This window comes from Capra hircus, chromosome 25, assembly GCF_001704415.2.
Source record: "Capra hircus breed San Clemente chromosome 25, ASM170441v1, whole genome shotgun sequence".
In the NCBI taxonomy this organism is placed as follows: domain Eukaryota; kingdom Metazoa; phylum Chordata; class Mammalia; order Artiodactyla; family Bovidae; genus Capra; species Capra hircus.
Window position 1 is genome coordinate 2,355,144 of NC_030832.1, and position 17,206 is coordinate 2,372,349.

At 57.7% G+C, this 17,206-nt stretch overlaps 1 protein-coding gene across 1 annotated transcript; it reads left to right on the plus strand.

The window, feature by feature from the left end:
* Window positions 531–11,991, plus strand: MMP25 (matrix metallopeptidase 25). The gene is made up of 10 exons (XM_018040789.1): window positions 531–905; window positions 1,342–1,474; window positions 3,018–3,153; window positions 3,261–3,553; window positions 8,061–8,237; window positions 8,322–8,403; window positions 8,567–8,649; window positions 9,001–9,153; window positions 9,239–9,496; window positions 9,662–11,991. Exons 1-10 carry the CDS (start codon window positions 816–818, stop codon window positions 9,928–9,930), a joined length of 1,674 nt encoding a protein of 557 aa, XP_017896278.1. The 5' UTR covers window positions 531–815; the 3' UTR covers window positions 9,931–11,991.

Consider the following 17,206-nt stretch of genomic DNA (forward strand, 5'->3'; position numbering starts at 1 on the left):
GACCCTCGCAGCCCACGTGGTTAGGGGAATTAATTCAGGGACCACAGGCAGCCCCAGGCGCGCACACCCGGGCGGCGGGGGGCGGGGTGGGGGAAGTGCGGAGCCGTCAAGGATGCGCGGGGGGCGTGACGCGGCCCCGTTGAGGGGGTGGCAGCCCAGCCGCCCGCTGCCCGGAAATCCCCCAGCCTAAGCCCCGCCGCGCGCCCTGGGGTCTCCAGGAAGGGCGGTGGGGGGAGGGGAGGGCCCCGAGCCGCCCCTCCCCCGGGCCCGGCGGCGCGGATCTGAGAAAGCAGAAGCGAGCCGCCCTCCGGAGAGTCCCATTGGAGCAGGGATCTGGGAAGAGAAACTTGCGGCCGGGCCCTCTGAAGCCCTCGGGGAGGCCCTGGATCCGGTGGGGTCTTTAGCCTTCACCGACGACGGAAGGTTGGGCCCTGGCTCCCAGCCGCGCCGTCTCCGCCCGCCCCGCCCCGCCTGCCCCGCCCCGCCCCGCCCCGCCGGGCTAGCAGCTCCTGTCCGGACGGCAGGCCGTCGGCGCCGACCGGACCTGTGCGCACCCCCGGGAGCCCGCGCCGCTGACCCGGAGCCCGTGCCCTCTCAACCTTCCCGGCCCTCGCCTGGACGCCCCAGTACCCCCCGCATCGTACCTCCCAAGGTCCCAGATCCCCGCACGCCACCTTTTCACCCCCTCGCCCGCTTCTCGTACGCGGTGCCAGGTCCCCTGAGCCTCTCCGGGCCCCCGACCTCCTCCCCAGATCTCCAGGGCGGCGCGGGGCAGGTCCCCGGGAGCCCAGCCGGCCACTGGGGAGGAGAGCGCCATGCTCCGGCTCCTGGTCTTGCTGCTCCCGCTGCTGCAGCCGCTCGCGCGCGCCCGGGAGCCCTCGGCGCAGGACGTGAGCCTGGGCGTGGTGAGTGCGGGGGTCCGCCGGCTCCGTTCTGCAACAGAGCTGAGAGAGGGGAGCCGGGACCTGGACTTCTGGGTTCAGAGAAGGCTGGGGACGCTTTCCAAATGTCCAAAGAGTGACCGAGGATAGAGACTGGGCACCGGAATCCTTGGATTCGTGACCGAGGGTGGAGACTGGGGACCCGAATTCTTGGATTCCTCAGGAGGCTGAGGGCCAGAATTTGGAAATCTGAAAAAGGGTTGGGGTGGAGAGGTGGGCACTCTTGGCAACAGATGAGCACTAGCAAAGCCGGGGCTGGAGGGCCTGGACCTTGAGGTAGGGAGCAGACGTTCCCGGGGCTGGCCATGCTTGGTGAGTGGTGAGGCTTCCAGGATGGTGGTTGGATGGGAGAGTCCTTCCATGAGCCTTTCTGCTTCCCCTGTTCCCACCTCTGGTCTAGGACTGGCTGACCCGCTATGGCTACTTGCCACCCCCTCACCCTGCCCAGGCCCAGCTGCAGAGCCCTGCAAAACTGCGGGATGCGATCAAGGTCATGCAGAGGTTTGCTGGCCTGCCGGAGACAGGCGTCCTGGGTAGGTGGCCCCCAGCCCTGTCCCCACCAACTGCAGGGTCTAAACATCTGCATGTAGCTGAATCACCAGGGCTGTGAACATGCTGACCTCAGGTCCCAACCCTGGAGGTGCTAAGACATTCCTGTTTCAGTAAATATTTATCAGGAATCTCTTCCCGATGAACTGACATGTGAGGTCATTCCAGGCCCACTGGTATAGTGGTGAACGAGGTAGAGGAGGTCCCCACTCACATGGAGCCTACGTTCTAGAGGGAGAAAGGCGCAGAGCAAGAACAGTGATGAGTGTTCTGAAGAAAATAAAACGCTAATGATCCTCAGGGGCTGGTCGGGCAGGGCAGGCCCCTCTGAAATAGGTCATGTGAGCCGGGAGGAGCTCATGTGACACGAAGAATTCCTAGGACACAAAGAGGGCGAAACAGCCATGGGGAGATGTGGGAGGCGATCTCGCAGGCCGGTGCAAAGGCCCTGTGGCAGACACAGGCTTTATGCCTGTGATGAAAGGCGGACTGCAGAGCTCAACAAGAGCCTGATTAGGGACCAGGGAGGGTGTTTTGGTTTGACTTCAAAAATGAAAAGAATTGCTGAGAGGGTTTGAAGGAGGGAGGCAAGGAGACCTCATTTACAGTTTAGAGTTTCCTCTGCTTACTGGACTTCCCCGGTGCTTCAGACGGTAAAGTGTCTGCCTACAATGCGGGAGACCTGGGTTCGATCCCTGGGTTGGGAAGATCTCCTGGAGAAGGCAATGGCACCCCACTCCAGTATTCTTGCCTGGAAAATCCCATGGACGGAGGAACCTGGTAGGCTAAGAGTTGGACACAACTGAACGATGTTTACTTTACTGCTTACGGGTGGAGAACGGAGGGTGGCGAGCACAGAGACCAGTGTTCAGGCAAGGATGTGATGAGAACCGGTGAATCCAGAATGTGTATTTCAGAGACAGAGCTGAGAGGCTCCTCCATTGGGTTAAATGAGAGGAAGAGGGAAGCAGCGGGGTCCTGTCCAGATGCAAAGGAGGTAGAACCTTCTGGCCCCAGGATGTGCTTAGTTGCTCCTCATCACCTCAAACGACAAGATGAGGTTGGACCTTCACCTGGAGCCGAGAGGACTGCTGGGAATGGAGCTGAGCTGGGGAGTGGGATTCCAGAGACCTGACTGGCCGGGGGACTTTGAACTTGACCTGGATGTGATGGGGACTCGGGAGCTAGCCTCCCAGGGGCTTCCAACCTTTAAGACAGGCGTTCTCCCGGCACCCCCAGGGTTCTTTCTCTAGAGTCCAGCTGCCAGGACTCAGGGAAGCGGGCCACCCATATCCTGGCCTGAGACTCTTGCATCCATCCAGGGCCAGGTGTGGAGGGTGATCGTACCCAGAGGGCAGTGTCATAGTTTGGTACAAGCTGGTGTTCAGAATCAGACAGCCCAGCTCCCAGTGCAAGCTGTGGGGCCTTTGTGAGCAAGTGTCTGGAGCTCTTGGAGACTCAGTTTGCCCATGGAGGATGCTAGCTCACGCCTGCTGCTGATCCCCCATCTGCCGCAACCTCCTGCAGACCCGGTGACGGTGGCCACGATGCATAAACCCCGCTGCTCGCTGCCCGACGTGCTGGGGGCGGCGGGGCTGGTGAGGCGGCGGCGCCGGTACGCTCTGAGCGGCAGCGTGTGGAAGAAGCGGACGCTGACGTGGAGGTCAGTCCTGGCGCCCTCTCGACCACCCTGGGGCTGCCCTCTGGGCCCCAGCTTCATGTGTCTACCCATTCTCCTCAGAGCCCCTCACCGGGCCCTCCTCTTTCCAGGGTCAACTCCTTCCCCCAGAGCTCTGCGCTGAGCCAGGAGACGGTGCGGACCCTCATGCACCACGCCCTGACCACCTGGGGCGCCGAGTCAGACCTCAGGTTCCAGGAGGTGGGTTCGCAGGGGCCCACGGAGCCTGACATCCTCATCGACTTTGCCCGGGCCTATCACCAGGACAGCTACCCCTTTGACGGGCAGGGCGGCACCCTGGCCCACGCCTTCTTCCCAGGGGAGCACCCCATCTCTGGGGACACGCACTTCGACGATGAGGAGACCTGGACTTTTGGGTTAAAAGGTACCATCTCCCCTTTTCTGAGAGGTCCCCTGTCCAGAACCACCTGTCCTTAAGAATGTCCTTAAGAATGACGTTTATATTACATTTACCAATGGAGGCTGTATCAGTTGGGCTTCTCCAGAGAAACAGAACCAGTAGGATGGGTGTGTGTACGTGTGTGTGGAGAAAGTGATTTACTCTAAGGAACTGGCTCAAAGAATTGCAGAGCCTGGTGAGCTCCAAAATCTGTAGGGCAGGCCTGCAAGTTGGAAATTCAGGAGACTTGATGGTGCAATTTTCAGTCCAGTATTTGCAGAGCAAGCCAGCTGGAAACCTAGGCAGGCTTTCCATGTTGCAGTCTTTGGGCAGAATTCTTTTTTCTCCAGGAAACCTCAGTTTTGGTTTTTAATGCCTTCAACTGATTAGATGGGCCCCGCCCACACTATGGAGGATAATCTGCTCTACTTACCGTGGCTTATAGATGTTATTCATGCCGATAAAATAACCTCCACGACAACATCTTGACTGGTACTTGATCAGGCATTGGGGCACCCTAGTCTGGCCAAGTTGACACAGAAAATTACCCATCACAGAGGGGAAGTCCAAGTTGAGGCTGAGGACTCAAAAGGGCAAGAACACGGTCTGCCAGTAGCTGAGTCAGAAGAGTAACTGGCAGTTGCTACACAGGGTGTCACAATTACGCGCAATCACAACAGAGGAAGTCCTTAAGCCTGGGGGTGCTCACACGAAAGCTGGCTGAAGGGACGGGGACTTCCTGGAAGCGGTGACTTTGTTTGTTTCACATGTAGACAATGTGTGCCAACTAGTACCCAGGGTCCACTCTCCTGGAGTACCAGGGTGGGGATGGGAAGGGACACATAAAGCACAAGCCAGTGAGCTCACTGAGGCCAGGGGAGTCAGAGGTGGGGGTACAGGGGTGAGGAACAGCCTGGGATATTCGGGGCTGGAAGGCACACATGTGCTATTGGGAGCAGACCAGAGAGGATGGAGGGCCAGTCTCATACGATGAGAGGGGTCTGGGAGGACACATGGTGGGGTCTGGACAATCGGATTCCAAAGGCAGTGGGAGCTGTGGAAGGTTTTGCATTCCAGAGATACTACTGGCTGCCGTGGGCATCAAGATGGGGACGGGGAGGCAGGGAGGTAGCTGGGGGTCCAGGTAAGAGGGGGTGGGTGCGGAGGGCAGTGGCAGCTCAGAGGGGAGTCCATCAGGATGGACAGAGATTGGGATCTGATTGGATTCAGAAGCAAAGGGGGTGAGGATGGCCGGGTACCAGCCAGGTTTCTGGCTCAAAGGCCCTGGAGGATGGTGTCCCATTAATGCAGGTGAGAAGAGGGCGGGGAGGAGGAGCAGGCTGGGGAAGGCAGGTGAGTTCGGGTCGGGGCTTGTGTTTGCAGTGCTGAGTCGGTGCAGGTGGTGCGTTGATGGTCTAGTATCTTGTGCTAGAATTTGGATCCCTCCAGCTTAAGTCAGGTTTCCCAGAACTGGAGCGCAAGAGGAAAATTCTTCTGCAGTTTTGGGGGGCACGTTCTCAGGGGAAAGGAAAGCAGGAGAGACGTGTCGGGGAGGGAAGGGGGAGAAGCTAAGCTATGATGTGGTCTCAGCTGGAGAAGAGCCTGACCCCGCAGGGAACTCTCTGGAACGTAAATAGTGCCACAGGGTTGGTTCTGCCTGGAGGTAGGGGGCCCAGCTCTCCCACTCCCCATCCTTGCAACTGCTGGGGGAGGCTTGACCAGGAGGGAGAGCCATTTGCTGGGGATGGGTCCTCAGGCTCTGCAGAGGGACTTAGGTGAGGTGGGGATAGCAGACACAGATCCGCTGCAGGGAGGCTGTGTAACAGCATTTAAGAACTTGGGGTTGAAGCTGAACTCAATTCAGGGTTCCTCTGCCTGCTGCTGCGTGTGCTAGTTACTTGGCCTCAGTGGGCTCAGTTTCCTCACCTGAGGAATGGGGATAATAGTATGTACTGGTCCCAAGGGCTTGCAGATGAAACGAGTAATTCACCTACAGCTCTTAGCACACTGTTCACTGTCGGCCACTATGATCTGGGTCTTCCAGCACATTTGAGAGTTGGTGGTACCTGGGGGGTCAGGTTCCAGGAGAAGGTGGAATGTGAAGACCAAGTTCAGAGGTGGGGAAGTCTCACAGTTAAGGGGAGCGGGGCAGGCGGAGGGTGGGGGAGGGATGAAAGCAAATGGAGAAAAACTAGGTTGAAAGGTGATTAGGAAGACAAGCGAAGGAGGAAGTGGGCAGCAGTGAGCAGGGCTTCAAGTCATCCAGTAAGTTACTTATGGTTGGATCTCACCCTGTGGGGACAAAGTGACCTTAGTGCCCAATGGCTTGGTGGGTGGAGGGAGAATCCAGACCACAGAGGCATGAGAGGAGCTGAGCAGCAGAAGGCTGAGTTCAGACCACTGACCAGAGAGCTTGCTGGGGGGAAGCGGGGTGTGGATGGTGGGCAGACAGGTCCAGTGGGTGTCCTAGGATGAGGGAGTCTTGAAGACCCAGGGAGAGAGGATAAGCTAATAGAAAGAGGTGGGGGATGAGTGCGTGGATCGTGGATTAACGGATGGATCAATAAGCTGATGAACGGACACGTGGATGGATGGACGGATACATGGATGCATGCATGCACGAAGGCAGAGATGAACGGATGGGTGGGGCTTTGTCGTTGTCCTGGAGGAGGTGAGTGAGGCAAGGATCTCTCCCAGGGCAGGGCAAGAGGCAGATGAGCTGCGAGGGGATGAAGCTCTGTGCCCCATGCACAGAAGCTTACCGATGACACAAGCAGCCTGTCTTGATGAAACAGGAAATTTGTCATCGAAGAGTTGTGGGCTGGGGCTGGGACTGGGTAGCACCTGGAGGGGCTTTGAGTCTGGGTTTGAGGGTGAATTGGGGGAGCAAAGGAGCTGCCCGCTGAGGCCCTGGGTGAGGGTGAGGGGAAGTACAGAGGACCCCCAGAGACGAGCACCGGGAGTCTCTGCGGCTGGATCTGCCGCTGCCGCCAAGTTGTTTCAGTTGTGTCCGACTCTGTGTGACCCCATAGACGACAGCCTACCAGGCTCCCCCAGCTGGATCTGCATGGTTGTGTAATTTCCCTAGCTGAATAGCGTGATAAGGGTGCAAGGAGGGGTGTGGCCAGAGGAGAGGCAAGGACGCTGCGGGGGGCAGGTGGTAAAATAGGAAAAAAGATCTACCTGATTAAGACACCGAATGTCCTCCATCCAGTTTCTTAGAAAAAGCTCTCAGCGCGTATTGAGAAAAGCCACACTCAACGTGGGAATTCAGCAGTCCTTATGAGTTTGACTAAGACATCTGAAACCACTGCTGAGAAGTAGGACAGCCCAGCCAGGGTTCCGGCTCTGTCATGTAACTTGACCGCTCTGAGCCTCAGTTTCCTCACCTGTAAAATGAGGGTAGGAGGTAGAAGTAACTGAGGACAAGCCTTTGCTGCTCTGCTTATGACTCACTCATCTTGTCCTTGGATTCTCACTCAGTGGCCTGGATGGGTGGAGAGAAATTTGCTTTTCAGTTTACAGGTTACTTCCCATCATTGCGTTTTCACCACTGCTCACTCTAGTTGGAGATTTCCATGACGGTAGATCAACCTGGGAGTGGCAGGGGGGCGCCGCTTTTTTCTCTTGCTGTCTCTGTGCCTTCTTAGCTTCTCACTAGCTCAGGAATCAATGAGGAGCTGGGGTTCAGCCAGCAGCTGGGAGCATGGAGACAGCTTGGTCCTGGCGCCTGGGCTGGGTCCCCAGGGAAAAGCCTCCTGTGGTCAGAGAGGTTGGGCACCATGGTCAGTGGGCTGTGGTTGGAGAGTGCCTGCTAGAGCTTCTGAGAGATGCAGGCTGCAGGGGTCGGGGGTGGAGGCTGTGGGAGGGAGAGATGGAGCGGAAATAGAGGACTGGGGGTCCTGGGCACTAGCTTGGTGGGGATGGAGAGAGGGAGAGGGGGCCATGGAGTCTGACCTACCTTCCCTGTGGGTGGGAGTGAGAATGGTGCAGAGGGGCGGGGCCTCTGGAGCTGTGAGAAGGGAGTTTCCCCAGAGCTGGGGCTCCCTCTAGAGAACCACACCCCCAGAGGATCCTGCTTCCTCTAGAAATTTTCCTTTTTTTTTTTTTTTTCCAAAGAATATTCATTTATGCGTTTGGCTGTGCCAGGTCTTCCTTGCGGCCCTCCGGATCTTGCAGCCTGCAGACTCTCAGCTGCAGCCCGCAGGATCTAGTTGCCTGACCTAGACCCCCTGCCACACTGTTTCCATCCCCCCGGTGTGTAGCACTGCCAAACCAGGCTACAGGAGACGATCTACCAAACGTGCTCCCACAGAGGAGGGAAAAGATGGCTCAGGGAGGGAGTCTGCGCAGAGGCGGCCACGGCCACGGCCACCTCGGAGCGCCTCCTGGCTGTTTGCGTCCACCAGAAGGCCCCTTTCTCCGGGGCTTCCTGGGGGCGCTAGGGGTGGGGGTGGGGCCCGGCTCCAGCGCATTCTCCCTTCCTCCCCAGATGGCGAGGGGACGGACCTGTTTGCGGTGGCTGTTCATGAGTTTGGTCACGCCCTGGGCCTGGGCCACTCCTCAGCGCCCGACTCCATCATGAGGCCCTTTTACCAGGGCCCAGTGGGCAACCCCGCCGAGTACCGCCTGTCCCAGGACGACCGCGAAGGCCTGCAGCAGCTCTACGGTACCGGTGGCGGCGGGGTGCTCGCCCCCTGGTGGCCTCTGCAGTAGCGTCAGGGGACCCAGGCCTGTAACACTCTCTCCACAGGCAGAGCACCCCAAACCCCATATGACAAGCCCACACGGAAGCCCCTGGCTCCTCCCCCGCCCCCTGCCCTGCCGCCGGACAGGTGAGTCCTCTCTAGGTAGGAGGCTTTGGATGCACTCCCTAACCTCAGGGTCCTCTTCGAGATGGGCAGGTGAGAGTCTCTGCCTTGTAGGATGTAGTCAAGGTTAAATAAAAGGAGCGGGACCCCGCCCCTCCTCTACGCTCACCTCTCTTTTCCTCCCCAGCCCCTCACAACCCCTCCCTGATCGATGTGATGGCAATTTTGACGCCATCGCCAACATCCGAGGCGAAACTTTCTTCTTCAAAGGTAAGTGACTTCCATCTCCCCGACCCCATACAGCTGGCTTCACACCCACTTAGAGTGACCCGCCGCCGGGGCCCCGAGGGTCGCAGGGATGCCGGACTTTCAGTGCCCCAAATGGGAAACTCCTGGCCCAGCCGGTCACCCTAGAGCCCCTGCAGCCTTGATTTTGGATGGACCTGCGCCCTGCCCCGCCCCCAGCGGTGGGAGGGGAAACCCACCACTGTGTCCCAGCCACACCCCGGCAGGCGTGGGGGGTGCGGGGTAGCGGATGGGTGCACAGAGGGGTGACCTGCCGTCTCATCTCACGCCCATAACCCACGCCTTCTTCCTCCGAACACTCGTCCCGCAACCCAGGCCCCTGGTTCTGGCGTCTCCAGCCCTCAGGACAGCTGGTATCGCCTCGGCCCGCCCGGCTCCACCGCTTCTGGGAGGGGCTGCCGGCCGAGGTGAAGGTGATTCAGGCCGCCTACGCCCGGCACCGGGACGGCCGGATCCTCCTCTTCAGCGGTCAGTCGGATCCGGGTTTGCGGGGAGGAGGCGGCTAGCGCCGGGCATGCGCAGCGCGGCTCACCCGCCCCCGCCCCGCCCGCAGGCCCGCAGTTCTGGTCGTTCCAGGACCGGCTGCTAGAGGGCGCCGCGCGCCCGCTCACCGAGCTGGGGCTGCCCCCCGGGGCGGAGGTGGACGCCGTGTTCTCCTGGCCGCTCAACGGGAAGACCTACCTGATCCGGGGGCGGCTGTACTGGCGGTACGACGAGGCGGCGGCGCGCCCGGACCCGGGCTACCCGCGCGACCTGAGCCTCTGGGAGGGCGCGCCGCCGGCCCCCGACGATGTCACCGTCAGCAACACGGGTGGGAGAGCTCGCGCTCCTGGGGAGCTGGGCGATGGGGGCCGAGGGGCCGTGGGGTGCTGGGCCCTGCAGACCCCGGGGTGAGGGGAGAAGCGGTGCGGAGAGAGCGGTTTGGAGGGTGGGCAGGCGTGGACCAGCCCCTCCAACCTCTCCTCCCTCCCTGCAGGTGACACCTACTTCTTCAAGGGCGTCCACTACTGGCGCTTCCCCAAGGGCAGCATCAAAGCCGAGCCGGACTCCCCCCAACCGATGGGTCCCAAGTTCCTGGACTGCCCCGCCCCCAGTGTGGGCCCTCGGGCACCCAGAACCCCCAGAGCGACCCTTAAGCCCGGAGACTGCGACTGTCAGTGCGGGATCAGTCAGGCTGCAGGGCGGCCTTCGGTGCCCCTCCTGCCTCTCCTGTCTCTGCTGGTGGGGGGCCTGGCCTCCCCCTGAGGGGGACGTGCGGCTGCGCGGAAGGGAGTGGATCGCCCACGGGGCCCCCACGGGTTGTGGCTGTGGGAAGTCTGTCCCAGGGACAGGGCTCAGCCAGGATGCAGCTGGGGATGTCCGGGGAGCTAAGTCCAGGAGGGAAGAGACACAGGGCTGGCCCTGGCACTGAATGCCCCCGTGTGTGGCCTCCTGGGCCTTCCTCCCCTGCCCCTGGCCATGACCCCGCAGGACTCTCGTTTTCCCTGTCATCTGGCCTTTCCGGGAGCTCAGGCAGCTGAATTCCTGCTGCCCAGCCCCGCCTGCCAACAGCAGCTGTCCCAAGTGCTTGGCTCTTTATAGGACAGCCCCACTGCCCACTGCCAGCTGAGCCGGCTCTCCAGCCTCTGCTCTAACGTTTCTCATCCTGTCCTGCCTCCATGCAGTGCCAATCGAAGCACATTGGTGGGGTCCCAAACCCAGCTCTGAGACCACCCCTGAGCATGTGTCCCAAGTCCAGGGTGACATCCGTGGTTCACACGTGGGTGATGCCCCTGAGATGGCCCCTGTGGCCCATCCATGGTTCTGGTCAGCACGCTGGTACCAGAGCCGGCCACATTCAGTAGGACACCCTCCTGCTCCTAAAACACCTCTCCCACCTCCACACCTGAGCCTCTGCCGCCCCCTCCAGAACCCCTTAACTCTCATCAGCTCGATGCTGGTGGGAAGACAGTGGACTGGTCCCCTCTCGGCCTGGGGTCACTGCCTCCTCAGTGCTCCTGGGTGACAAGTGGGTGGAACCTGGGCCACCTCAATGACCCACTCCCCACTGAATTTAGGATCTAAATGAGTGCCTCTGCAACTTTGCTTCTGGAATATTCCACACAGGATGACCCAGGAAGGGAGTTGCCTGGTGGTCCCCTGGTTAGAATCTGGTGCTCTCACTGTCATGGCCTGAGTTAAATTTCGAGTCCCAGAACTAAAATAATTCAAGCTGTTCGGTGTGGTCCAAGAAAAAGAATTACCTAGGGAACTTTAAAAATGCAGATTCCATGTCTTCACTGTGAATCCTCACTCTGGGTCTGGAGCCAGGAATCTGCATTTGAACAAACTGGGTGGTTGATGTGGGGATGGCGGGGGGGTGGCTCCGATCTGCAAGGGACCAGGGCCGGCAGCTGCCGTCCCTGGTTTCTGTCTTCTGACTTGTGTGTCCCCTCCATGTTCTCCACCCAGGGGCCACCCTCTTCCTGTGTTTACAGAGCCCACTCATGGCCTGGGTGAGAGAGGGTCACCCCCATGGCTGGAGGCACATACCCACCCTTTCTTAATGTGCCACCAGCCTCAGCGGGCCCACAGTGCTGCCCAGAGCTGATGCAGGGGCATGGAGCCCAGCGAGATCACGACCAGAGGAGGATGACAGCCAGGTGTCTTCAACCAGCCAGGGACCTGGGAATTCAAAGGCACCAGAAGCCATGTGGGCCTCTGTCAGGACCCTTTCTAAGTATGAGGAGGAGGAGACTTGTATTCAAAAGGCTTGTCAGCCCTGAAACAGGACAATAAAAATAACAGGAGAGAAAAGCCTTCCTTTCCTCAGAGCAGTGATGGAGCCCCAAGGTGAAGTTTGGTGGCAGGAACGTGACAGACCTGAATCACGGTTTTACAGATGAGGCTGGAATCCAGCATTGATGGGTGTCAGGGTGGGTGAGAATGAGCTGGGGGGCAACCAAAAGTGGGTTGGAGGGGCCCAGAGAGGGATGTCCCCTGTGACATCTGAGGCTCCTTTCACTGCGACAATGGATATTTCTCCAGCCTCTCAGACTGCATGAAGTCTAACAAAAATGCCACATCATATTGAAATATGTTTTTTAAAGAATGGAAAATGATGCAAATTATTAAAATATAAACACTTAAAACTTTAGTATTTCAAAGGGCAACACCGGAAAAGTAAAAAGACAACCCACAGAATGGGGACAAAAGTTTGCAAATGATTCATCTGATAAGGGCATGGAGCCAGAAAGCATACCACCCTTGTGTGTGGTCGGGCACGCTCAATGCTGTCTCCATGGCCCCATAGACTGTAGCCCCCCGGCTCCTCTGTCCATGGGGTTTTCGGGCAAGAATATTGGGATGGGTTGTCATGTCGTCCTCCCGGGGATCTTCCCTGACCCACAGATTGAACCTGGTTTTCTCACATTTCAGGCAAATTCTTTACCGCTGAGCTACCGGGGAAGCCTCGGGAAATAGTCTAGTGGTACCTCAAAAAGTTAAAAACAGACTTAGGAATTGCCTGGTGGTGGGCCCTGGAGGATGATGGCTCAGGGGTGCAGGATGGTTTCTGGAGATGATAAAAGTGTTCTGATATTGCTGGTGGTGATGGTTGAGTAGTACTGTGCATTAAATGAGGCACTTTCCTGGGTGAATTATATGATATGTGAATTACATCTCACTAAAACTCTATAAAGAAAATGGTTCATCCCACAGTGAGACATGAAATGCCTTTCAGGAGGTGGCCTTCCTGAGATAGATGGAGATAAGGCCTGGAAATGAGGCATGTGGCTGAAACTAGTAAGCCGCTCAGCCATGTCTGAATCTGTGACCCCATGGCCGATGCAGTCTGTGGAATTCTCCGGGCCATGATAGTGGAGTGGGTTCCTTTCTCCAGGGGGATCTTCCCGACCCAGGGATCGAACCCAGGACGCCTTGCATTGCAGGCGGATTCTCTACCCTGTGAGCCACCAGGGAAGTCTGCAGCTGAAACAAGAGCGGTTCTGTTGTCTCCCTCCCGCCCTGGAGTTCTGAGCTGGCTCAGGGAAGGATCTGGACCTCTGGGTGTGGGAAGGGAGTTTCAGACAACTGAAGGGCTCCTAAGGGGCAGGGGATGCATCTGGGTCTGGTGGACCCAGGAGAGACTTTCCCTGAGGAGCGGGATTTGTAGGTTGTCCCCATGGGGTGCACACGGGTGGCCCATCAGGAGGCCAGTTCCTCTTCAAGGATATTAGACACTGAATCGTGTTCCCCTAAATTCACACAGTGAAGTCCTAACTACCAGCACCTGGGGGTGGGTCTTTACGAGGAATCAAGTTAGCATGAGGTTCTTAGAGTGGGCCCTAATCCATTAGGACTGGTGACTTTATGAAAATGGGGAATTAGGAGACAGATACTTCTCTAGGGAGGGCACCATGTAGACCTGGAGACAGCCATCTACACGCCTAGGAGAGAAGCCTGGAACACATGCTTTCCTCAGGGCTCTCAAAGCAACCACTGCCTGCTGATGCCTTGATTTCAATTTCGAGGCTCCACTGTGAGCGTAATGTGTGTTGCTGAGTCCCGGCTCTGTGGTTCTTGACAGATGCCAGGCCATGGCTGTGAGGGGCTGTGGTCTCAGGGGGAGGCTGGCCAGGCTGTAAACAACAAGCCCTGTGGGCAGGCCAGGGCAGGGAGACACCTGCCACTTCGCTTTGGATCCAGGGGCCCCCATAGGGCTCAGCTCCCAGACGGCCTTCATTCCCTCCTGAAGGCCCCAGTCTGTGTGCCAGGCAGCCCAGGCCCCTCCTGTCAGCAACTGTGCCAAGCTGTTTGGGTCTTTAGGGACGGGGCCCACCATCCATCCCGGGACACTGAACCCCAGCCTGCCTCTCTGGGCCCTGAAGATGTTTCTTACCCTGTCCTGCTTCTGTGAAATCCAATCAACCCACATTGCTGGGGACCCCAAATCAGCTCTGAGAACACCCCTGATCGCCGTGCTCCAAGTCCTGGGTGACATCACTGGTCACACATAGATGATGCTCCGCAGTCGGCCCCCATGCACCCTCTCTCCAGTCAGCACACTGGAGCCAGAACTGCCCACTTTCAGGGGGGTACTCTCCTGCACCTGAAACCCCTCTCAGCTCCTCCACACCTGAGCCTCTGACAGCCTCTTGGGAACTTCTTGGCTCCCATCAGCTCATGCTGGTGGGAAGACAGTTGACTGGTCCCCTCTCAGTCTGGGCTCACTGCTTCCTCAGAGTTCCTGGGTGATGAGTGGGTGGAACCTGAGCCACCTCATTGACCACCTCCCACCCCAGACTCATCACAAATTTCAGGATCTAAAAACCAGTGCCTCTGCAAATCTGCTTCTGGAATATTCCACACAGGATGACCCAGGAAGGGAGTTCCCTGCTGGTCCAGTGGTTAGAATCCGGTGCTCTCACTGTCATGGCCTGAGTTAAATTTCTAGTCTCAGAACTAAGATCCCTCAAGTAGCTTGATCTTGCAAAAAAAAAAAAAAAAAAAAAAAGAGCATGACCCTGGAAACTGAGAATGCAGATTCCATGTCCTCATCTGAATCTACACTCGGGGTCTGGGGACAGGAATCTGCATTTGAACAAGCTGGTGGGGGTGGGGGTGGGGCGTGGGCCTCCTGGGCCAGGGAGCTGGGCCAGCAGCTGCATCTCTTTGTCTTGTGGCTTCTCTGTGTCTCTGGCAATTTCTCCAACCTCTTCCTGTGTTTACAGAGCCCACTCGTGGCCTGGGTGAGAGGTTCACCCCCATGGATGGAGTCACATACCCACCCTTTCTTACTGTGTCACCAGCCTCAGTGGGCCCACAGCGCTGCAAGAGCTGACCCAGGGGCATGGAGCCCAGCGTGGTCACGACCAGACCAGAAGGGTGACAGCCAGGTCTTCAACCAGCCAGGAACCTGGGAATTCAGAGGCACCAGAAGCCATGTGGGCCTCTGTCAGGACCCTTTCTAAGTATGAGGAGAAGGAAACTTATCTTCAAAAAGCTTGTCAGCCCCAAAGCAGGACAATAAAAATAACAGGAGAGAAAACCCTTCATTTCCTCGGAGCAGTGGTGGAGCCAGGCTGAAGTTTGGTGGCAGGAACTTGACAGACCAGAATCACTGTTTTCAGAAGTGGCCGGAATCCTGCATTGATGGGGGACAGGGTGGCTGAGAATGAGCTGGGGGGCAACCAGAAGTTGGTTGGAGGGACCCAGAGAGGGATGTCTCATGTGACATCTGAGGCTCCTTTCGCTGCGACAATGGACACTTCTCCAGCCTCTCAGACTTCATGACGTCTGCTTCACAAAAATGCCACATCACATTGAATTATGTTTTTTAAAGAATGGGAAGTAAATGATACAAAATATTAAAATAGAAACACTTAAAACTTTAGTATTTCAAAGGGCAACACCGGAAAAGTAAAAAGACAATCCATAGAATGGGGACAAAAATTTGCAAATGATACATGTTGTAAGAGCATGGAGCCAGAAGACATTTACCACTCTTGTCTGTGGTCGTGCATGCTCAGTGCTGTCTCTGTGGCCCCATAGACTGTACCTCCCAAGGCTCCTCTGTCCGTGGGGTTTTCCAGGCAAGAATATTGGGGTGGGTTGCCAAGTCCTCCTCCTGAGGATCTTCCCTGACCCACAGATTGAACCTGGATCTCTCGCATTGCAGGCAGATTCTTTACCACTGAGCTACCCGGAAAGCCTTGGGAAATAGTCTAGTGGTACCTCAAAAAGTTAGAAACAGACTTAGGGATTGCCTGGTGGTGGGCTCTGGAGGATGATGGCTTAGGGGTGCAGGATGGTTTCTAGAGATGATAAAAGTGTTCTGAAATTGCTGGTGGTGATGGTTGAGTTGTACTGTGCATTAAATTAGGCATTTTCTTAGGTGAATTATATGATATGTGAATTACATCTCACTAAAACTCTATAAAGAAAATGGTTCATCCCACAGTGAGACATGAAATGCCTTTCAGGAGGTGACCTTCCTGAGACAGATCCGGAGGTCCCAGTGTCGTCTCAGCGTCTCCGAGATAAGCCTGGAAATGAGGCGTGCAGCTGAAACACATAAGCCGCTCAGGCATGTCTGACTCTGTGACCCCATGAACGATACAGTCCTTGAATTCTCCAGGACATGATAGTGGAGTGGGTTCCTTTCTCCAGGCGGATCTTCCCGACCCAGGGATAGAACCCAGGTCTCCTGCGCTGCTGGTAGATTCTCTACCCTCTGAGCCACCAGGGAAGCCTGCAGCTGAAGCAAGAGCGTCTCTGTTGTCTCCCTCCTGCCCTGGAGTTCTGAGCTGGCTCAGGGATGGATCCGGACCTCCTGGGTGTGGGAAGGGAGTTTCAGACGACTAAAGGGCTCCTAAGGGGCAGGGGATGCAGCTGGGTCTGGTGGACCCAAGAGAGACTTTTCCTGAGGAGCGGGATTTGTAGGTTGTCCCCATGGGGTGCACACGGGTGGCCCATCAGGAGGCCAGTTCCTCTTCAAGGATATTAGACACTGAATCGTGTTCCCCTAACTGCATCCAGTGAAGTCCTAACCACCAGCACCTGGAGGTGGGTCTTTCCAGGGAATCAAGTTAGCATGAGGTCCTTAGGGTGGGCTCTAATCCTTTATGACTGGTGACCTCTGAAAATGGGGAATTAGGCAACAGATACTTGTTTAGGGAGGGCGCCATGTAGACCTGGAGACAGCTGTGTACATGTCTAGGAGAGAAGCCTGGAACACATGCTTCCCTCAGGGCTCTCAGAGCAACCGCTCCTGCTGAGCCTGGATTTCAATTTCAAGGCTTCACTGTGAGAGTAAATGTGTGCTGCTGAGACCGGGTCTGTGGCTCTTTGTTATGGCAGCCCTGGGTCTCTAAGACAGATGCCTGCCCATGGCTGTGAGGGGCTGTGGTCTCAGGGGAGGTGGGCCAGGCTGTGAGAGTCAAGCGCTGTGGGGCTGGCCAGGGTATGGAGACCCCTGGCACGGTGACTGAGGACTGGGGGCCCGAGCAGGGCTCAGGAGACCCTGGTCAGCAGGGCCCAGACGGTTAGCAAGGCTCCCTTCAGCTCCTTCTGAGGGACACATTCTGTGGGTAAGGCACGCAGGCCCGGCCCCTGCCGTGGATGCCGGCCCGGGGAGAGTCTCAACCTCACGGGCCCCTGCAGGTCCTGTGCCTTCCTGAGGGCAGGGCGGCTACAGAAGCTTCTCCGGATGTGGAGTGGGGTGCAGTCTGTTCCTGGGCCCTGGTTGGCTCCTCCCAAAGCTTCCTCAAACTATCATCCCAAGTCTGGACTTCCCTGGTCCCTCCCTGTGCTTGAGCTGATGGTGGGGGGTGGGGGGGGATATGGCCCAAGCTGGGCTCAGAGATCCTGCCAACACCAGCCTCCCAGAGAGGCAGGGGCTCCCCTGACCCTCCCTGGACCGGCTCTTAGAGTGTCTCAAGGGAGCAGCCACTGCCCTCCCTGGCTCTGGCGCAGGCCCGTCTCAGGGAGCCTGGTGTGGGGTTTGGGGAGACCTGCAGGCGGAGGACCCTCCAGGGTGGTG